The 19,530-nt window shown below is 41.2% G+C and overlaps 1 protein-coding gene across 2 annotated transcripts in view; it reads left to right on the top strand.

Moving 5' to 3' along the window:
* EPS8L1 (EPS8 signaling adaptor L1) overlaps positions 1-19,530 on the top strand; it is a 604,003-nt gene that overhangs the window by 407,692 nt on the left and 176,781 nt on the right. For both annotated transcript variants that reach the window (XM_089660829.1, XM_089660835.1), the window contains exons 11-13: positions 12,331-12,457; positions 15,226-15,314; positions 15,406-15,480. In XM_089660829.1, coding sequence (XP_089516955.1) covers positions 12,331-12,457; positions 15,226-15,314; positions 15,406-15,480 — 291 coding nt within the window. The remainder of the gene's footprint in view (positions 1-12,330; positions 12,458-15,225; positions 15,315-15,405; positions 15,481-19,530) is intronic.

Below are 19,530 nucleotides of genomic sequence, written 5' to 3'. Positions count from 1 at the left end.
AGTAGTGAGTAATTTGGCCTGTTACTAGGCCGGGTGGTTTGTGACTAAGTCCTTGCATGGTGTGGTTTGGGGGAAGAAGAGATTTTGTGCTGAATTGCCCCAGACACCACTCAGGCTGTGTTTGGAAGTGGGCTGGAAATGTTTGCATATTTTTGGCCTTGTAAAGTGTTTGTGTGTTATTGCACAATGATTGTGTTTTTTCTCTTTGCATTGAAAGCCTCACACATGTCAATCGTTTTGTTTAAAATCTGCTCTTGTTTTAATTTTGTTTGCTTATTTAGACTCCAATGCATTTTTCTGACAAACCTGCTGACAAATGTATGTGTAGGGGGTTTGTAGAGGTGGGAGGGTTTTTTTTTCACATGCTTTGTTTTCTTGATATTTTGATATGTAGACTTTTTTTTGTGAATGGATCTTCATACTAAGTGATTGTGTAAGTAAATCTTATGTGCACGAAAATGTTCTTGATTCATCTTCCCCTTTGTTTCCTGCTATAACCTGAGCACACACAGTTCACTAGAAGTATCTTTAGATTGTAAGCTCTTATGAGCAGGAGTGTTTTATTTTTGCCACGTGAATCCTATTTTTGTGACTCACCAAGATATTGACTGTACCTACTTGTTCCTGCTGACCAAATAAATGAAGATATATTTGATCAATAAATGTTTGACCGATGTTTGTGTTTTTTATGTTCAATATATGAACAACCTTAATAGTTACTTTGTATACTTATATAATCTGCTCAAATGTAGCTTGTAAGAGCGTGAATATGCAAGTGTGTGCAAACTGGCTTTTTCAAAACCAAAAAAAAAAAAAACCCCACTTGCACCACAATATTGTTATGTACTAATGAATGTCACATTCACTGTGCAGCCAGCTACAGATTTCTACAATTCGATTTACAGTAATAAAATAGTCCACACTTTGTTGATTTTTGGCCTTTGGCAACAAATATTAGCCAAGGTTAAAAAAAACAAATCAATAAGAAACACACATTTGCGAAAGCTATCATAGCCGTGCATAGAAATGCGCGATTGCAAACAAATAAGCACCAAACAGGTGTCCGCATGGCGCATGAACGGCTATCCTGGAAGTCCGTCATCACGTGCGCGCGCACCCGGAAGTGGTTGTGGGGAGTGTAAGTGGATGAGAAGTGGTTGGAGGTTTTGTGTTGGTTGAAAATTGTGATAACTTTATTGGCATTTGGACATGGCGAGAGCACAGTTCTCAACTGAGGAGATGATCCTTATATGTAAAGTAAGTGTGGCCATTGCAAATATGTTTATAACATGTGAGGGACAGGTAATTGCAATTTTGTGGGTGGGGCCTAGCAGAATCTCACTTGGTGCACATGCTACAGATAGTACATTAGCTCCTGGGTATTGATGGGTCAATGATATTAACCACTTGCCTACTGGGTACTCCTACCCCCTTCCTGTCCTGGCCAATTTTCATCTTTCTGCACTGTTACCCTTTGAATGACAATTGTGCGGTCATGCCACATTGTACCCATCTTAAATTTGTATCAGTTTTTTCAGACAAATAGAGCTTTCTTTGGGTGGTATTGACTTGCTGCTGTGAGTTTTACTTTTTGCTCGATAAACCACAAAATAGCTCATAATGAATAAAAGTCTGTTTATATTATAACATTTGGTAAACTGGTAATTTAGCAACATTGATGTGCGTTGATGAGGCAGCACTGGTGGGTGGCACTGCTGGCCACAGGTGGGCGGAACTGTTGGGTGGCACTGGTGGGCACTGATCATCGGGGCCGACCCCTGCTTTGATAACTGCTGGTTCTCGGCAGTACTTTCCACACATTCTGACAGCGTGATGAAAGTGCAGCCAAGACCCGGCAAATGCATTTCCCGGTGATCAGCGTGTCATTGGACATGGCTGATCACATGGTAAAAAGCCGCTGTGATTGGCCTTTACCACATCACGTGATCAGCTGTGTCCTTAGGACACAGCAATCACGGAGAGTGCGTTCTGCCAGGATGTCATATGACGCCCTCCCAGAGCTGCCTGGATGCAGTGTAGCGTTATTCGGCTATCTGCGGTCGCCAAATAGGTAACCAGCTAGGCCTTCATGGCTAATCTTTGAATATCTGGACATGTATACTGCGTATAATGCATTACATTCTACAATGTGTTGGTGTACATGGTATTAGAGTGTGAAATGCGTTGCTGGATTCTGCATGACAGTGGACAGCGTACCACAGTGTGCAATGCGTAGCTCCAGCCTGCATGACAGTGTACAGTGCATTACAGTCTACAATGTGTGGGTGTACACGGTATCACAGTGTGCAATGCGTTGCTCCATCCTGCATGACAGTGTACAGTGCATTACAGTCTACAATGTGTGGGTGTACTCGGTATTACATTGTACAGTGTATTACAGTGTGCAATGCGTTGTACACTGCAGTGTGCACTAAAGCATTTTACACTCATGCACTGTACACACTAACGCATTTGACATTTCTAGTGTGCAATGCGTTAGTGTGCAATGCCTTGGACAGTACAATGCATTTGCAGTATTGGTGTATGTTTATTAAGCACAGATAATTAATCTGATTTTAGTTATCAAGGAGAAGTCTTCTCTGTCCCCCTGTTTATGAGGTGGAGGACAATTGTTTTCCGAAGAAGAGAGGAGACATTTTTTCAAGGAGATCTGTATAGATTTCCAGAGATATGTGTAGATGGTTGAGGGGCTGCATGTGATCGCCGGAGATAATTGTGATTAACGATCACCTGAGTTAAACCAGTGAATGAAAAGTGTAAAAAAACATGGATTGAAAATAATCTGCACTGACCACTGTGCTTTGTCAAGCCACATATTGGCACATTCTGGTTTCACACAGATGCGATGTGAAATTTGCAGTGTTTTCTGTGCAAGCGCTGCACCGCATCACAACCGCAACCCCTTCATGCCACCTGCTGCGGCTTTCTAGGTGAAGTTACCAACACACCAATATTGGTACACAAAGCGTATTGCGATTTGCCAAATTGGATCGCATGCCTATTCACACCCATGTGCATACCCTGAAAAAGGGTCCTGCACATTTTTGGCCCGGATGCGGTGCAATTTGAGGTGTGCAAAATGTTTGTCTCTAATTGCAACGCACACAAATTGCATGTGATTTCCCCAGGAGTGCGGTGTTAGACCACAATGCATGTATGTGAAGCCAGAATAAAAGGATGTGGATTTTGTCTACTTTTACTTGCGCATGTTAACATTATGTAAGTGCATTTTTCTTCTGTTTAACATGCTATAGAAATGCAACATGCATTTGGATGGAGTGTTTTTGTATGTGCATTTTGGAAGTATTCTAAACACACATTGACCCTAGGGCCACACCATATCTTATGCAGGCCATAGATGGGTCGCAAATCGGCCGATTTTTCGGCCGAAAATAAAATCGGCCGATTTTCGGATCGTTAGTGGGCTATTTGTTCGGCCGTTTTTCGGTATTTTGGCAGATTTTTTTTTTCGGTAAAGTTGGGAAAAAAACGGCCGAATTTGCCGATCGGCCGATTTTCGCAGCAATGATGGGCAAATCGGCCAAATTTTTACTGATAAAAAATCTGCACATGAGCAGTGACCTGCAAGAGGAAGACAAAAAGAAGAAAAAGAAGAAGATGATGAAGAAGAGGATGATGAAGAAGAGGATGATGATGAAGAGGATGATGATGAAGAGGAAGAAGAGGATGATGATGAAGAAGAGGAAGAAGAGGATGATGATGAAGAAGAGGAAGAAGAGGATGATGATGATGAAGAAGATGAAGAGGAAGAAGAAGAGGATGATGATGATGATGAAGAAGATGATGAAGAAGAAGAGGATGATGAAGAAGAGGATGATGATGAAGAAGAAGAATAGGATGATGACGATGAAGAAGAAGAGGATGATGATGATGAAGAAGAAGAGGATGATGATGATGATAATGATGAAAAAGATGATGAAGAGGAAGAAGAGGATGATGATGATGAAGAAGAAGAAGAAGAAGAGGATGATGAAGAAGAAGAAGAAGAAGAAGAGGATGATGAAGAAGAGGATGATGGTGAAGAAGAAGAAGAGGATGATGGTGAAGAAGAAGAAGAGGATGATGATGAAGAAGAAGTAGAAGAGGATGATGAAGAAGAAGAAGAAGAAGAGGAAGAAGAAGGATGAAAAATGAGAGGAATTCCAGTATGGCAAAAAGTGTCCCTGCAGAGAGCTCCGCTATTTCTTTGACAGTTCCTTGACATTTACAGCGGTTGCAACATTGTATCTATTTGTTTCCGAATAAAAACATCTGTATCCGAAATGGATACAAATACATTGTTGCAACCGCTATAAATGTCAAAGAACTGTCAAAGAAATAGCGGAGCTCTCTGCAGGGACACTTTTTGCCGGCTGTAGACGGGATGAAAATCGGCCGATTTTTTTTTTTTTTTTTTTTACCATTGCTAGTAACATCGGCCGCTTGAACAACCGATTTTTCATTTTTTAAAAGAAAAATTGGCTGTTTTTCTCCCCGTCTATGGCCTGCATAAGTATTAGTGTGCCTGGGGGAGGGGGGGACCTTTGGCCTTTCCAAACACAGTAGATGCTCCAAGAATGTTTCCTTGAACTCTTGAAATGGTTAAAAAGGAAAGACACTCTAGATAGCCTGCACTGAGAATTGACTGTCATGATGACGTGTCAATGATTATTTGCTCTCATTTTTCAGGAGTGGTACTGCTTGCGGTTGAAGCTGGTAGAAATCCACCTTCACGTCCTCCACTCACCTTCACTTGTGGCCAGTGGATATTTTGTGGCCGCAGGCAAGAACTGGCATCGAGGACCTGCATAATGACCCTGGCATGCCAGAGGTGGTTTGGAAGCAGCACAGCAATTTGACCATCCCTTTCCTCTATGTTGGTTTTAGGGGTGCAGAATTGCTTCTCGTTCGTGAACGGACTGTCGCCGGATATCAGAGTCCCCTTATTTTCAAGATATGTTTTAGCCATGTTGGCTTATTTTTATGTTATTTTCCAAGTGTGTCGCACCTAACCGCACAGTAGTGTGGTGCCATGCGTATTTGTGGCTGTGAATGGGGCTGTTTTTAATAGACGTGTGTAGGTGCAACAACGTTTTCATCATGGTACCTGCACACATCTACATAGGGCATTGCATTTCTTTGCTGTGCTGGAAAATGTGTGTTCTTGCATGCGTTTCTGCACCACCAATGGTGTGAACAAGTCCTAAGGGCTGGTTCACACTATAGAAACAGTCTAGATGTGTTCCTGATGGGTTTTTTTCATGCCCTTTTGGCATGCATGTTTAGTGTGTTCCAGTACATTTTGGATGCATTTTGGACATGTTTACATTGCATTTTTGTATCCCTTCCACTTATTTTTTTCTATTTTCTTTGTATTCAATGTAGTTAGGGACATGTGCGTTTTAGTACATTCAAGGACGTTTCAATGTGTTCCAGTACAGTTCTGTGCAGAAACAATGCAGCGTGGTCAACTTTGTTTACAGCACCTGCAATGCATTGAAAATGCAAGCGCTGATGTGAACTATGACATTGACAACCATATAACCTTCTTTCTGTGCGTTTGTGATGCTGAAAAAGCAACTGAAACACATGTAGTGTGAACTGGCCCTATAGGTTATTAGAGGTCAGGGAACAGGACTGACCAGGAATTGTGAATTCAATCAGACTAGTGGTGAGATACAATCAGCAATTGTATAATAATGTGAGATCTGAGCTGTAGCTGATAGAAAATGAGACACATTCACTTGATCAGTAAATAGATAGTTAAAGAGTGGGGCGGTGATCCATAGATTTGCATATGGGACAGGTGATGATGGGGTGGGGGAGGGTGTCAAGTTGTATAAGGAGACAGATTTAAAAGAGAAAAAAGTTACAATGAAATATACACGGCATGAAACTTGCACATTTCCTAATTGGCAGAAGAACAGTACGCAAGTAACATTCATCCACTTTCTAGTCATTAGGCAAAATCATAATTGATTGATCAATATTCCTGCCACAACCCATAAAATTGATTTCCCTTTTTTTGGGATGTTGCCAAGACTGGGATTAGAACCCATGACCCAAGTGCTGTAAGTTCTGAGCTCTAACCACTAAACCACTGTGGGAGACACAGTTTGAGTTATAATGTAGAATAGTTACATTGTTTAAAAATGATAAAGCGAGCGCTGGTCAAATGATATAGACTAGTAAAATGGTATTACACAAGATAAATATAACCACGAACAGTAGCGCATGAACTCGTGAAAGGTCATCCACCCCTGTGACAGTGTACTACACTATTGAGCACCTTTCTGGCTCCTGTGGCTGAGCTAATTCCTCCCCAGGACCATTTGGGCACCCACCCTGATGGATGGATGGATGGAGCTGGATGACTAACCCATAGCTGCCAGCATACCGCTGCACCCCCAGATGTGTGATGTGTATAACCCATACACATTAATACTTTTGTTCTGGTGAGTGTAGACCAGTCCCAAGGGTGGTTTACCTTTCACAAGTTCATGCACTACTGTCCGTCACGGAGAGACCACACGTGCCATTCATAGGCACTCTCTGAGTTGGTACTCTCACACGAAGGACATTCCATTATTCAGGAATGATTCTATGAACTTATTTTAGCACCATTTACAATATTACATCATTGTTGCAATTCTTTGCACTTTTTGGTTTTTACATGCATTCATTATTGATCACATGCATTTATAGCGCTGCACTTGTCTTTACCATAGAATAGTTACGTGATTAAAGAGAATGAAGATATATAATTATATTGGGAAATTAGAAGTATATAAATTATTTGAGATATAAGTGTGAAAATGTTTAACATTTGAGTACAGAATGTATGACATTCATTAGTAAATGCATTAGTTTCCTGATCATTTTGGAGACACAGCAAGAAAAGAAATAGAAGAAAATAGAAAATTCTAATAAAGGTGTACTATTTATTACATTCTAAGAATTCTATTTTGCCATCATAAGAACACCAATGTTAATAACGCCATCTAGCAAACATATCCGGTATTGCACCTAAAAATGTGCCAGACGGGATACCACATTTAGTGATAGCAAAGTAGTCAGTAGACGCTCATCAATGAGCTTGCTAGACGCTGGTCAGACGACTGATTGATTGACCGGAGTCTGCCTGAATGGTCAGTCTCTGCTAATACACTCACATCTTAGTGAATCAAGGCCAGAATGTCAAGTCACAGAAACTTCTTGGAAATGCTGGGCCTGTAGAGACCGAAGAGCCTGGGAGCTACTCTGACTTGGAGGAGAAGATTTATGCGGAGACTGGGAACTCCGGGGGCGTGTAGAAACTGTAGCCTCCTCGTTCTGGGAGTGTGGTAACTCCAATTTCAGTTCCCGAAAGTGACGGCGAAGATCCACAGGTGAAGAAGCTTGGAACTGACGACCTTGGAAGGAGAAAGAGAGCTTGAAAGGAAAGCCCCATCTGTATTTGATGTCAGCTGATTGTAGAGATAGGGTCTCAGGGTACGACGTTTCACAATCGTGACTGGGGACACATCCGCAAACAGCTGAATAGAGTGACCCTGAAGTTCCAAAGCCGGACGATTCTGAGCTGCCTGTAGTAGACGCTCTTTGGTGTGGTAAAAGTGGAATTTAATGATAATGTCCCTGGGAGGGCCTTCCGTGGGTTTAGGAGCCAAAGCTCTATGGATACGGTCAAACTCCAGTCGTTCCAAGGGGATCTCAGGGGCCAGTTCCTGGAATAGAGCGGTAGCAGTACCCTGTAGATCCGTGATCACCTCAGGAACCCCACGGATGCGGAGATTATCTCTGCGGGCTCTGCTCTCAGCATCTTCCAATTTATCTTTTAAAGTGTCCAGCTCAGCATGCAGATCATCCACCTCCTGTACATGGCCTTCAGGACCGTAGTTGCCAGATCCATACTTTGTTCTAGTTGATGGGCATGATGACCCAATTCTTTTAGGCCTCTTACCAGATCAGAAGATAATTTACGAAAGGCAACTGTAATCTCCTCTTGCACTATGGCGCGGAATTTGTGTAACAAGGCTTCAGGGTTTTGTTCAAGAGGGCCGGTCAGTCCTGATGGGAACTGCTGCTGACTATCGCCATCTGACTCAGGATCCCCTGTAAGCAGTGTGATGTCATCAGGCTCTGGGGGGCTGGGCGTGAGCTTGCTAGTGTTGCTATGCGGAGGGGATTGCTGCTGGGCCCGGTGTTTGGGTTTGGTGCGTGGGGATACGATGCATTTTTAAGAGAAGCCCAGGTATTTCACAAACACCTTCAACCGATTGAAATTATTCGGCAGGGTGTAGAAGCCCAATTGCCGAGATATATGTTCCAGTGGCACGGCACAGGGAGATCACAAGGTCATCTTCCCCGATTAAGTGTATGCGTCCCCCGACAGGGTTGCTTTCACATAAGATCCATGGCTGCGAACACATCATGCGTCCCGCCACAACCAATAAATTGTAGAAAAGATTATCGCGCTGGGAAGGGAGGGGTAGATATAATCTGCAGATGTAACAGTAGCGGTACCTTCCTTAGGGTGATGAAGTCCCAGGCAGAGCGGGCGAAGACCCCAAGATCTCAGCAACCAGTGTGTTTTGGGTTTTCATTCTAAGTATGCCCATACTTTGTGTAAGAAATATCTTTTTGAAATTGACAACTTTGTGTAAAAAATGAAGTTTTTGAAAGTCTCAACATACCTCTTAAAAACATACATTGGAGTGTTTGCTTTCCAAAACATGGTCATTTTGTGAGTGTTTCCACTGTCTTGGTGCTCCAGGGCCTCCAGAATGTGATAGGTAGTCAGGTAATTCGATATGTACTGTATATGTGTAGAATACCTGAATGTGCTTCTTGGATTTTGGGCCCCTCTGTGTAGCTAGGCTGTGAAAAAGTCTCACACGTGGTATCACCATACTTGGGAGGAGTGGCAGAATGTGTTTTAGCATGTAATGCAGAGTATACTAACGCTGTGTGTTAGAAATATTATTATTATTATACAGGATTTATATAGCGCCAACAGTTTGCTCAGTGCTTTACAATATAACAGGAGACAATACAAGAGGGTTAGGAGAGCCCTGCTCCTTGGAGCTTTCAATCTAAGAAATATCTTATTACCTGCCAACTTAACTTATAACAAAAATAAATTTTCATTTTATCTCCTGCATTTTCCAAAAATTCAGAGTCACTTTGTTTGCTTTCCAAAGTGTGGTCATTTTGTGGGTGTTTCTCATGTCCTGGCACTTCAGGGACTAAAGAAATATGATAGGTAGTCGGGAAATTAGACGTGTAATTTATGCTCCTTGAAAGCCCAAAGGTGCTTCTTGGATTTTGAGTTCCTATATGCACCCAGCTGTGAAAAAGTCTCACACATATGGTATCCCCATACTCAGGAAGAGTAGCAGAATGTGTTTTGGGGTGTAATTGTACATATGCCTAATCTGTATGTGAGAAAAATATTAAAATGACAAAAAACTAAGTTTATTTAGTTTCTTAATTTTCAAAAAAAGTGACAAAAAAATTACAATTTAAAAAAAAACTCACTAACTTACTAAATACCTTGGAATGTCTACTGCTGATAAAGGGGTCATTTTGGGTGTATTTGTACTGTCCTGGGATTGTAGGGCCTCAAGAAATGAGACAGGCAGTTGAAATATCAGGATTGATCAATTTTTTTCACTTAGATTTTATTGAGAGAAAGGCAAAAAGAATATACAAGAAATATTCATTAATTTTTGTTTGAAGTACAGCAAATGTGAATGATCGTCATACAAATAGAACAGTAAATAATACACAAAATACTCTGCTCACTGGCGCAGCTGATCAGAGATTCTTAGAGAAAGTATGTGTGAAAATATTATTATGCTCACATAAAAATAGAGCAGCCAGCACACACTTGGGATACCAAATGCAAAATGTAGTATATAAAGTGAAGCTCTATATAAAAAATTAAACATATTTCAAAAACATGCAAGAAAAAAAACAAAAACACAGAATTAATATTAATGTGAACCCATACAGTGCAAATTCACCACAAAGTGTCCATATATATATTCCAGCTCATATAAATAATAACATTACTTGAATCTTCAAACACCCAGAACAAAAGTGTCAAAAATCCAAAAAAAAGGTGCTCCCCTCCATGCTCACAAACTGCTTACTGGATAGTAATAATCACCAAGCCTTTATAATAGTATTCAAAAGGGTAAATGGCTCCAAATTACATTTTACATCAAAGGGTTAATGGCTCCACCACACTGCCAGCATCCATACAGGAAACTACCATCACACAGCCCCTAATCAGATGTTATACCTCATTCCCTTTATAAGGCCTTCTGGGAGTGTCTATCAGATTACACACCAAAGTAATGCCTGAGCAAGTCTGGACTTTTGATGCTGTACTGTTAATTACATCTGAGACACCCCTTTTTTTCAGGAGTGATGCTGCATGCTAGTAAACTGGGAAGGATTCCAAACAGATGTCTTGTGTCTGTAAAACAAAGATCAAACTGATCGCCAGCTGTGCTTACAGAGGTAGCTTACATTGATCTGTGTTTTACAGACACACCTGTTTGGGATCAGGAAGAGAAGGAAAAAAAAACAGGTGGGGACAAAGGAAGGAAGAGAAGAAAAAAAAATAGGGAAAAACAGGAGGGAAAGAGAAGCCCCAGAGGCTTGTGCTATAGATGGCATAGTGTGTGGCATACAATCAAAGCTCCAGAAACTCACTTTGGTGAGAAGTATGTATATACAAAATAGTGTATATAGTGCAGTAGTCTGTACGGCAAAGTGCAGAGGTTAGGGGTGTGTAATGCACATATTGTAGGGGTCCATGATATGTAATGTAAAGAGTTCAAGTTTCAGGAGCATGTATTACACAAAGTCAAATTAAATTTTGGCCATGGTGTTTAAGGGGTAACCAAAAGTTTAACAAATTCAATAACCAATTTTAAAACTTGGATAACATTAATTTTCATAACTTCAGAATTAGCAAATACAGTAAATCAAATACCACTGTCCAACCACACTAGACTGGATGACCAAAAGTAGATCTTTTGGCTGAGGCCCCCCAAATAACACTGTGGCTTGTTCAATAATGTTCTGCAAATGCATATTGAATATATCCAAACCTGCATTGGATAAGTGTATTAAATCTGATCTATAAAGACCTGGAAAAATTCCTTCTAAATCAAAGTGATAAACCATTTGAATGGATCAAAAAATTATGAATTGTTCTATTCAAACATCTTCGAATCTTGTCCAAATAGAACAATTTACCTAAGGGGGACCAAAGTAACCTTGGCACCCTTTCAGAGAGAGCAAGAATGGTAAAAAGAAATAACACCTTAAAAGAGGAAAGATCCTGTTTGATTTCACAAAAAAGGTGCCAGGTTTTGACTTTGGCTAGGTAATTTGCCCCAGCACAAATTATAATTAAATCTGGATTGAGCCAAATTCCTGATAAACAAGTTAATACATCCCTTAAATTTATCCACCTCAAACCTATGATACCTTGCCAAAATATTTTAACAGCATCTTCTGGATCTGGCGTGCACCAACACACTAAGGACTCAGTGGGTGTGCGTTATGTTGTGTATTAGGTGCACTGATATGTATTGTGGACTGGCACTGAAGTGCAACATTACAATACTTTGCAGTGTTATTTTTTTCATTTTTTTTATTGTATACAATTAACTATGTGTGGCAGCACATTGCGGTATATTATCGTGCATTGTAATGCACTGCATTGCAATAACAGGTATGCTTGCATCATTTTATCACAATGTACACCAATGCAGTGCACACATGATACTACGACTCCGTTTTCATACAATGGAAAGTGGGAAGATAACCTCTAGATCACTCGTCTATATTTTTGCATACCTTCAATTTTCAGGGTTTTTCAAAGGCACAATTTAAATTTACAGATATTTGTTACTTGTTAACTCCATAAAATTTTAGCTTGTAGAGTTTGTAGGAATTTTGTAAGTTATGTAGTGTTTGTGAGCACTAATAATGATTTTATTATATTTTTATCAAAAATATAATTTCTGATAAACATTCATGCAACTATCACAGGATCTACAAAACCAGTAGTGTAATACTTTTATTCTAATGATCCTATGCTTTCAGAAAATGTATGTTTTGGTGGGGTCTTTTACAAACTCTTAAAGCTGTAAGTGAAAAAATTTTAAAAATTGCAAAAATGGTCTTGCCACCTGAGGTTCAAAGTGAAGGGCCAGGCAATGAAAGAGTTAAAACATCTTTGTGCTCCATACATCATGTCATTGTCATTTTGCTATATGTTTTGCACAGGAGTTACTGAATCACTGCTTTGATGACATTGAATTTTTCATGGGGAAACTCCAGAAATCTGCCGAAGCATTCAAAGTCCTCAACCAAAGAAAGAAATCAAGAAGAAGCAAGAAAGCTGAAGCTGGAGGTATCTTTAATTATTAATGCAGGTGCATCCAAATTACAGAAGGATTTACATGAAGAGAATATTAATTAATGCAAGACTGCATTTGACATCTGACAGTAGTACAGAAGAACTGAATGAGAGTAGTTGAATTAAATGAGAGAGTCATTATTTTAGGCTTTGTTCAACCTTGTTCTTTGTTGGATTGTGTGCAAAACCACAATACACAAAAAAAATTCTGCCCTTTTGCATATGCATGGCAGTGCCATTAATTCTACATGGTGCCCCAATGCAGCTTGCTAGCACATGCACCGTAACGCATGGTACAATTTTTAAAATGTGTTGGGCACAAAATTTCTTATGCATAGGGCAACTCGGGATCACCAGGATTGAAAGTGAGAGACATTGGGGACCTTTAGATGGCAGCAGTGTTGCCAACTTACCAGACTGTCATTAAAAAAAATACAGTTTTAAGTGCAAATCTTAGTATTTAGGCTACAAACAAGTACAATATGCAATTAGCAATGTGATTTAAGGTAGATATTAAGTAAAAAAACATATTTCTTATCTTATTTTTGATATAGTAAGTAGCTCAGGGACCAGTCTCAGGACAGCAAAAAAGTAGGATAGGCAGGAACACACATATGTAATTGACTATGACAGCAGTGTGCAGCAGCACAGGTGATGGCACCTTACCGACATGCAATGTCCCCTCCTGAGTCACAGTGACAGTCTCTCTCAATGACACATAGCACCTTCAGTCCACTCCAGTCCAAACAGCACTGACAGTCCTGATCCCGGCTTGCCTTGCTCCCGTCCCGCAGAGTCGCACACGAAGCTCTGACCACTCTGCTTGGCTCCCTTGCACCATAACATCACATGGCAAGCTCAGGCACCACCTCTGCCAGACCCGCCCCCTGCTGGCACCACCCAAACACACTGTGGAAGGCACTCGAATGGTCCAGATCAGAACTTCACATGTGCAGTACGAAGCTGAGTGTCACATGCATATTTTTAACTGGCAACCTTTTCCTGTCACTGGCATTTACTGGCAGGATCAAAATAGCTATTTTTTTACTGGCTGCCTGTAAAAATACTGACAGTTGGCAACACTGGATGGCAGCTGTCTAAGGCTAGGTTCACATCTGTGCAGGTGGTGCCGCTGCAGATCCGCACAAAAATCCGTGCAGCCGACCACCCGCACAGATAAATGCAGACCCGCAGGCGGGTAAGATTAGTTCTAATGGCATGCCGCCCGCACTGGAAAACGCAACCGTACTGGGAACCAAGGTTCCAGTGTGGGCTGTGTTTTCAGAAGAAGTGCAGGGACTTCTTCTCTGTGTGTCACGGGGCACGGGGGTCCATTCCAATGAATGGGCTTTCGTGCCCGTGCAAAGCGCGGCCGCATATGTGTATATACCGGAGCTAAGAGGGTATCTCTTTGGAGAAATTTTCTTTACCACATGATGCCCCTCCAGACAGGGAATAAAAGTAAAACTCGGGAAGCACAGTAAAAAATATATACTATATTTTTTATCTAAAACTAAAAAAAAACTATTTTTTTTTTTCTGAAAAGTTTTTTGCTTTTGAATGGAACATTATACATATAGAAAAATATATACCTCCATAGGACTTTTTTGGCAGAGACACATGTACAACAGTATAAAAGACAATATTATTTATTACAAAGGGTAGTAAAAGACCAAAAAGGTCAATAAAATCAGACTACAATACAATAGTTCATAGCTTAAATATGTAAGATTGTACAATATATTGATACATATAACCTGGCAGTCTGTTGTACATCGAAAAAGGGACAAACTACAAGCCCATTAAAGCTTGGTCAGTAGCGGTGATCAACAGACAAAGCCAACACATTTCGGTTCCCGTATTTCCTTCTTCAGGGAATAAATGTCAGGTTACACCTAGGAGGCACATGTAAAGGAAATACGCCTCGGTACACCGCGCATCAGCAAGGACCGCATGATATTGGCCAATTGGTGATAAGATGAGCACAGTTCGGCAGACTGGAGTAACTTTACAACAATTGATTTTTTATGTAGTAGTACATTATACCTGAAGAAGGAAATATGGGTTTTGAAACATGTTGGATTTGTCTGTTGATCACTGCTACTGACCAAGCTTTAATGGGCTGGCAGTTTGTCTCTTTTTTGGTGTACAACAGACTGTCAGGTTATATGCATCAATATTGTACGATCTTACATATTTGAGCTATGATCTGTTGTATTGTAGTCTGATTTTATTGACCTTTTTGGTCTTTTACTATCCTTTGTAATAAACATTATTTTCTTTTATACTGTTGTACATGTCTCTTCCAAAAAAAGAGTCCTATGGGGGGTATATCTTTTTCTATATGTTTATTGCTATATTGAGCTGTTGGCAGTATTGATGTAATTGAGTGATACATCACCCAATCTTAAGTTTCGAATGGAACATTACAGAAATATGGCACAGTATGTTCTACAGTAGCTATATTTTCCACAAAGGTGCTATGCTGTTGCCACTGAATTCTTCGAAAATGTGTTTGTATACGTTACGGAAAATTAAAAAGTGAGGTTAATACAATGATTCGCTGTTGAAATGGGGGGGGGGGGGAGAACCAATGGAGACTCCAAGATATAGAAAAAGACAAACTGATTTAACTTGCCAACAACATGTAGAGCCAAAATATCAGTTTATGATGAGTTTGCTTTTATCATTAAATGTTTGAGTCTTGTAATGTCCAGACCTAGTAGATCTAATAAATTTAAATTTTTTGCTTACTTCCACAGAGGGTTTACTGACACTGCGAGCAAAACCTCCAAAACTGGAAGAGTATGAAGATGCTGCCCAGAAATTTAAATACTGCTTCTGCTTATTGGTATGATAAAAAATACTGCATATATAAAGGCATGCAACTTAGTTTCATTTTACTAGTGTTTACCAATTGTTCCTTGTGATTCTCTCTCCAGGCAAGACTAAGAACTAATATTATGAATCCCAGTTCTTTGGAGCTCGTTCATTTTTTATTCGGGCCACTGAAAACGGTAAGAAAAGGCTAAAGGTATTCTGAACCCTATATAGTTCATCAAAAATGTAATATTATATTTCCAAAATGCATCCATAGGCCAGTATTGCTTGACTGGCTTCCTAGTCTTTGACCCTTCAGGTTTGCTCCTGTTGCTTTCCAAGGTTAGTGAGCAAGTGAGTGTGGTTAAAATAAGAGTTGTGTCTAACAGTTATTGTGAATTGCAGGGCAGGTTTATTGGCAACAACTATACTTTTCCATTAGGGTGCTATTCTAAATTAACATTGCATGGAGTGCAGTTTGTTACCATGATTGTATTATTTCGTAGTAAAATACCCATTGCCTCAATCTACAGGGTTGCTGGGGGCAGAGGCGTAGCTAGGATATTTTGTGCCCGGGGACGAATGGCCACCGCAATGACACCCCCCCCCCGCTTCATATGGTCCCTGTAGACACCCCCCCATCCCGATCACATTGCCCCCCTTCATCCATGGCACTACTCACCCGGCTCGGCTCTCCCCTCCGGTACATGCCCGGCTCACTGCCCTATCCTGGCTGGCTCCTCTCTCCTCTCATAACTCACTGTGGATGGCAGACGTATAAGATGACACGTCTTCTGCAGCCGCTGCAGTGATCTTGTGACCTCAGTTTGGCACCCCTGTACCTTGGCGCCCGGGTACATATGTACCCCCCTGCCCCCCCCCAGCTACGCCTCTGGCTGGGGGGTCTAAAGATGAACCCTACTTTTAAATACCTTATTCCTATTGACCCTATTCCCCATGCCAACTAAAATCACTTACCTTCCTGCCTCCTAGCACCTCTAAAACTGCACTCATTTGCAGGGATATGCAGAGAGGGGGAAAGACTGGTCCTGGAGTTTTTGGACTGTCTGCTGCTCTGGCTGAGAGTTGCTGCAGCCGCTGATCAAATTAAAGTTTTCCAAAATTCCTGTTCGACAGAAGTAGATCATTGGATTGACTTCTGTCGAGTGGGAACGGACATAGATGGAACAAAATTCAACCAGTCTCTGCTGAACTGGATGAATTTTGATCCATTAATGGACAGCTTTAGTATTATGAAATGCTTTCTATTTACTCATGCTAGTATTAGGAACACTCCTGTGAATATTTAAAAAAATGAATACTCATGCAATGAAAAAAAAATGAAAATAAACAAATTAGGCAGCCACTGTTACAAAGGTTCTATGACCTTAAACAATGATATTCATACTCACAGTGCTGCCCACTTCAATACCTGCAAAATATCAAACCTAGAAAATACAGCCGAATACATAAAATCCCAATGTAATAAGTGTCCGATGCAGTCTTCTCTAAACTGCGCTAATATAAGAAAACACTGGTGCTGTCTTTAAAATATTGTGTTAATGTGCAATCACTTCTCTATAAATGGTGCAGAAATCACAGTGCTGTGCTCCCCTCCAATGTTTCCACACTCCCAGGATGAGGCAACTCAGGTTCCAGGGACGGTGGCAACTCCTCATCCAGGTCAAAGACCAACCAGTCCCACAATATTCCTGTTAACCGGTCTTGGGATCGTGATGTGTTTGCCACTATTGGGGACTCTGGAAGTGGGTGGTACTCCAATATGGGTAGCTTTGTGCAATTTCCAGTGACCATAAGTCCAGAAGAGAGCTCAAGCTTTTCGGTCTATCCTCTTCATCCTAGGAGTGCACGATAGGAGGGGTGGAGGAGGAAAATCTTCAAGAAGGACCTCCTCCGGGCAGTGTGGTTCTTTCAAAATGGGCGAAGATTCTGTTGCAGAGATGTGGAATGGCAACTCAACCCTTGATTTATTAACTACTTGCCCTCCAGAGGATTTACCCCCCCCCCCCCTCCTGACCAGGTCGTTTAATGGAATACAGCACTGTGTTACTTTGACAATTGCGCGGTCATGCAACGCTATACATAAATTTAACTTATGTCTTTTTTCCCCCACAAATAGAGCTTTCTTTCTGTGGTATTTGATCAAACAAAAATCTGACAATTTTGAAAAAAACCCAAAAACGAATTTTGACTTTTTACTATAATACATCCAATAAAATAATAAAAAATTAAAAGTCTTCATAAATTTAGGCCAAAATGTATTCTGCTATGTCTTTGTTATATTAAAAGAAAAAAAAAGTCCCAATAATTGTATATTAATTGGTTTACGTGAAAGTTATAGCGTCTACAAATGGCGGTATATATCCTGTAATTTTTATTTAATACTAGTAATGGCGTCTATCAGCGACTTATAGTAAGACTGTGGTGGGCATTCTGACACTGGGCGGGAAATAACTGCCACTGACATCCCCAGTGACACTAATACAGTGATCAGTGCTAATAAAAAGCACTGACACTGTATTGACACTGGGCACGAAAGGGTTAAAGGAGGTCTTCCCAGATACAGGAGTGAATCCAAGCCGCAGTATCTGAACTGGAGGCTCGGGGGTACCGTCTTCTCCAGTGGCAGCAGCAGACTCTGGCAGATGGTCTGGCCCGATGATGCACGGCTTCTCTTCCTTGACCATCTGCTGAAACAGAGGGACCAAGCAGCGGGCATGGTAGATGAGGGTGACAGAGCACCTGCAGCTCATTTCTGGGACCAACCTGACAGAATATGAAACCAGTGCGGGAACATACCCGGTTCCTGTGTTGATCAGTACTGGGGGGCTTCTTCCATGGCAAAGTCCTTTTGGCCATAGTGTCAGCTAGCAACACGTGTGGAGCAATCCACACTTCTTCTGGGTTAGGTGGCTCTATTTGCCCCCTTATCAGGACACCAACAATTGAGCTTGAGTTCCTCTTACAGGAGTCAGTCCATGTTCAGTCCTTGTGAGTAATGAGTTCTATCACCGGGCAAACCTGGACAAGTTTTGAACTACCTAGCGATGGTTTGGTAACTTTGGGAGTGGTCTTCAGGTGTATGCATCAGGCATAGCCCTCACATTGGGTGCCAAAATGTAATAAGGGGCAGGGGGGTGGTTTTTTGTCACATCCTCCATGTTTTCCAATTAACTTGTTGGGCACCAAGTCTGGGAAACATGAGGCCTACCCCAGTGTGGGTTCGTCTGGGCCACACTAGGCACCTTGTTACAGGGTCTCTCTCTCTTCACACACTTGGGGTTCTTTTGCTTTAGTGCCATTTTCATCAATATCCTGGGACAAGGCTGAGGTTGCCGTCAGGGAATACTCTACCTTAAAGCGGGCCTTTACTCTTAGAGATTAACCATATATACACCATGTATACTTACACAAGAACTGTTCTCCAGGTAACTCATGGGCCCCCGTGTAAATATACACCATAGCTTACAATTTGGTGGGCCGAGCCAAACACTGACCACAGCCACCTGTCTAATGTTTCCCACTACCGGTTCTGGTGGTAGCATGGAACCCCGCCATGCACATAGCGGGGGCTCCAAATGGGCACTTGACTTTAACTGTTGAGCTTCCATACCTCTGTACAGGATGGAAACCTTCGCAGTGCAATTCTGTTCCGGTTGCTATGGGGTCAGAATGTAGGGAGTGCCGACAACATCTCCCTCGTGGCTAGAGGCAATTCCACCTATAATAGGTACATTCTACGAGTTACCTGGAGATCGCTGCTTGTACCTTCATTGCTCGTTGCAAGCACATGTGTAACTTGCATTAGTTGATTTTTTTTTTAGTATGTTAACTCTTCATACTGCATGTGCTAGTGACCCAAGCTGTAGACTAAGTGTGTAATTGTGCCAGTTACTTGCATTATACCCCTTTGAGTAACTTCAGACCAGGCAAAGGCAAAGTTTTAACACATTCCTAAATAAAATGCAATATTACAAAGTCCAACAGAACTTCAACAGAACAGTCCATTTTCCTAAATCCCTAGTCTCTAATCCTAACCAGGTTATGTGCTGTTCCAGCATACCTGCAGAGCTGAGTCCATGTAGTTGCAACATCCAACAAAGGCAAGTCCCAAAAGTTGGTCTCTTTGGGGTGAATCCTAAGTCTTTTAAGATGTACAAGATATAGTAGTTGTGCAATCTCTACACAATCTCTATTGTCAGGTGACATTATTTTCAGGGTTCTGG

This window comes from Staurois parvus, unplaced genomic scaffold (genome assembly GCF_062004578.1).
Source record: "Staurois parvus isolate SC_StPar_1 unplaced genomic scaffold, SC_StPar_1.0 ptg000032l, whole genome shotgun sequence".
In the NCBI taxonomy this organism is placed as follows: Eukaryota; Metazoa; Chordata; class Amphibia; order Anura; family Ranidae; genus Staurois; species Staurois parvus.
Note: the sequence above shows the minus strand (reverse complement) of the source record. Positions and strands in the feature narration are given on the sequence as shown.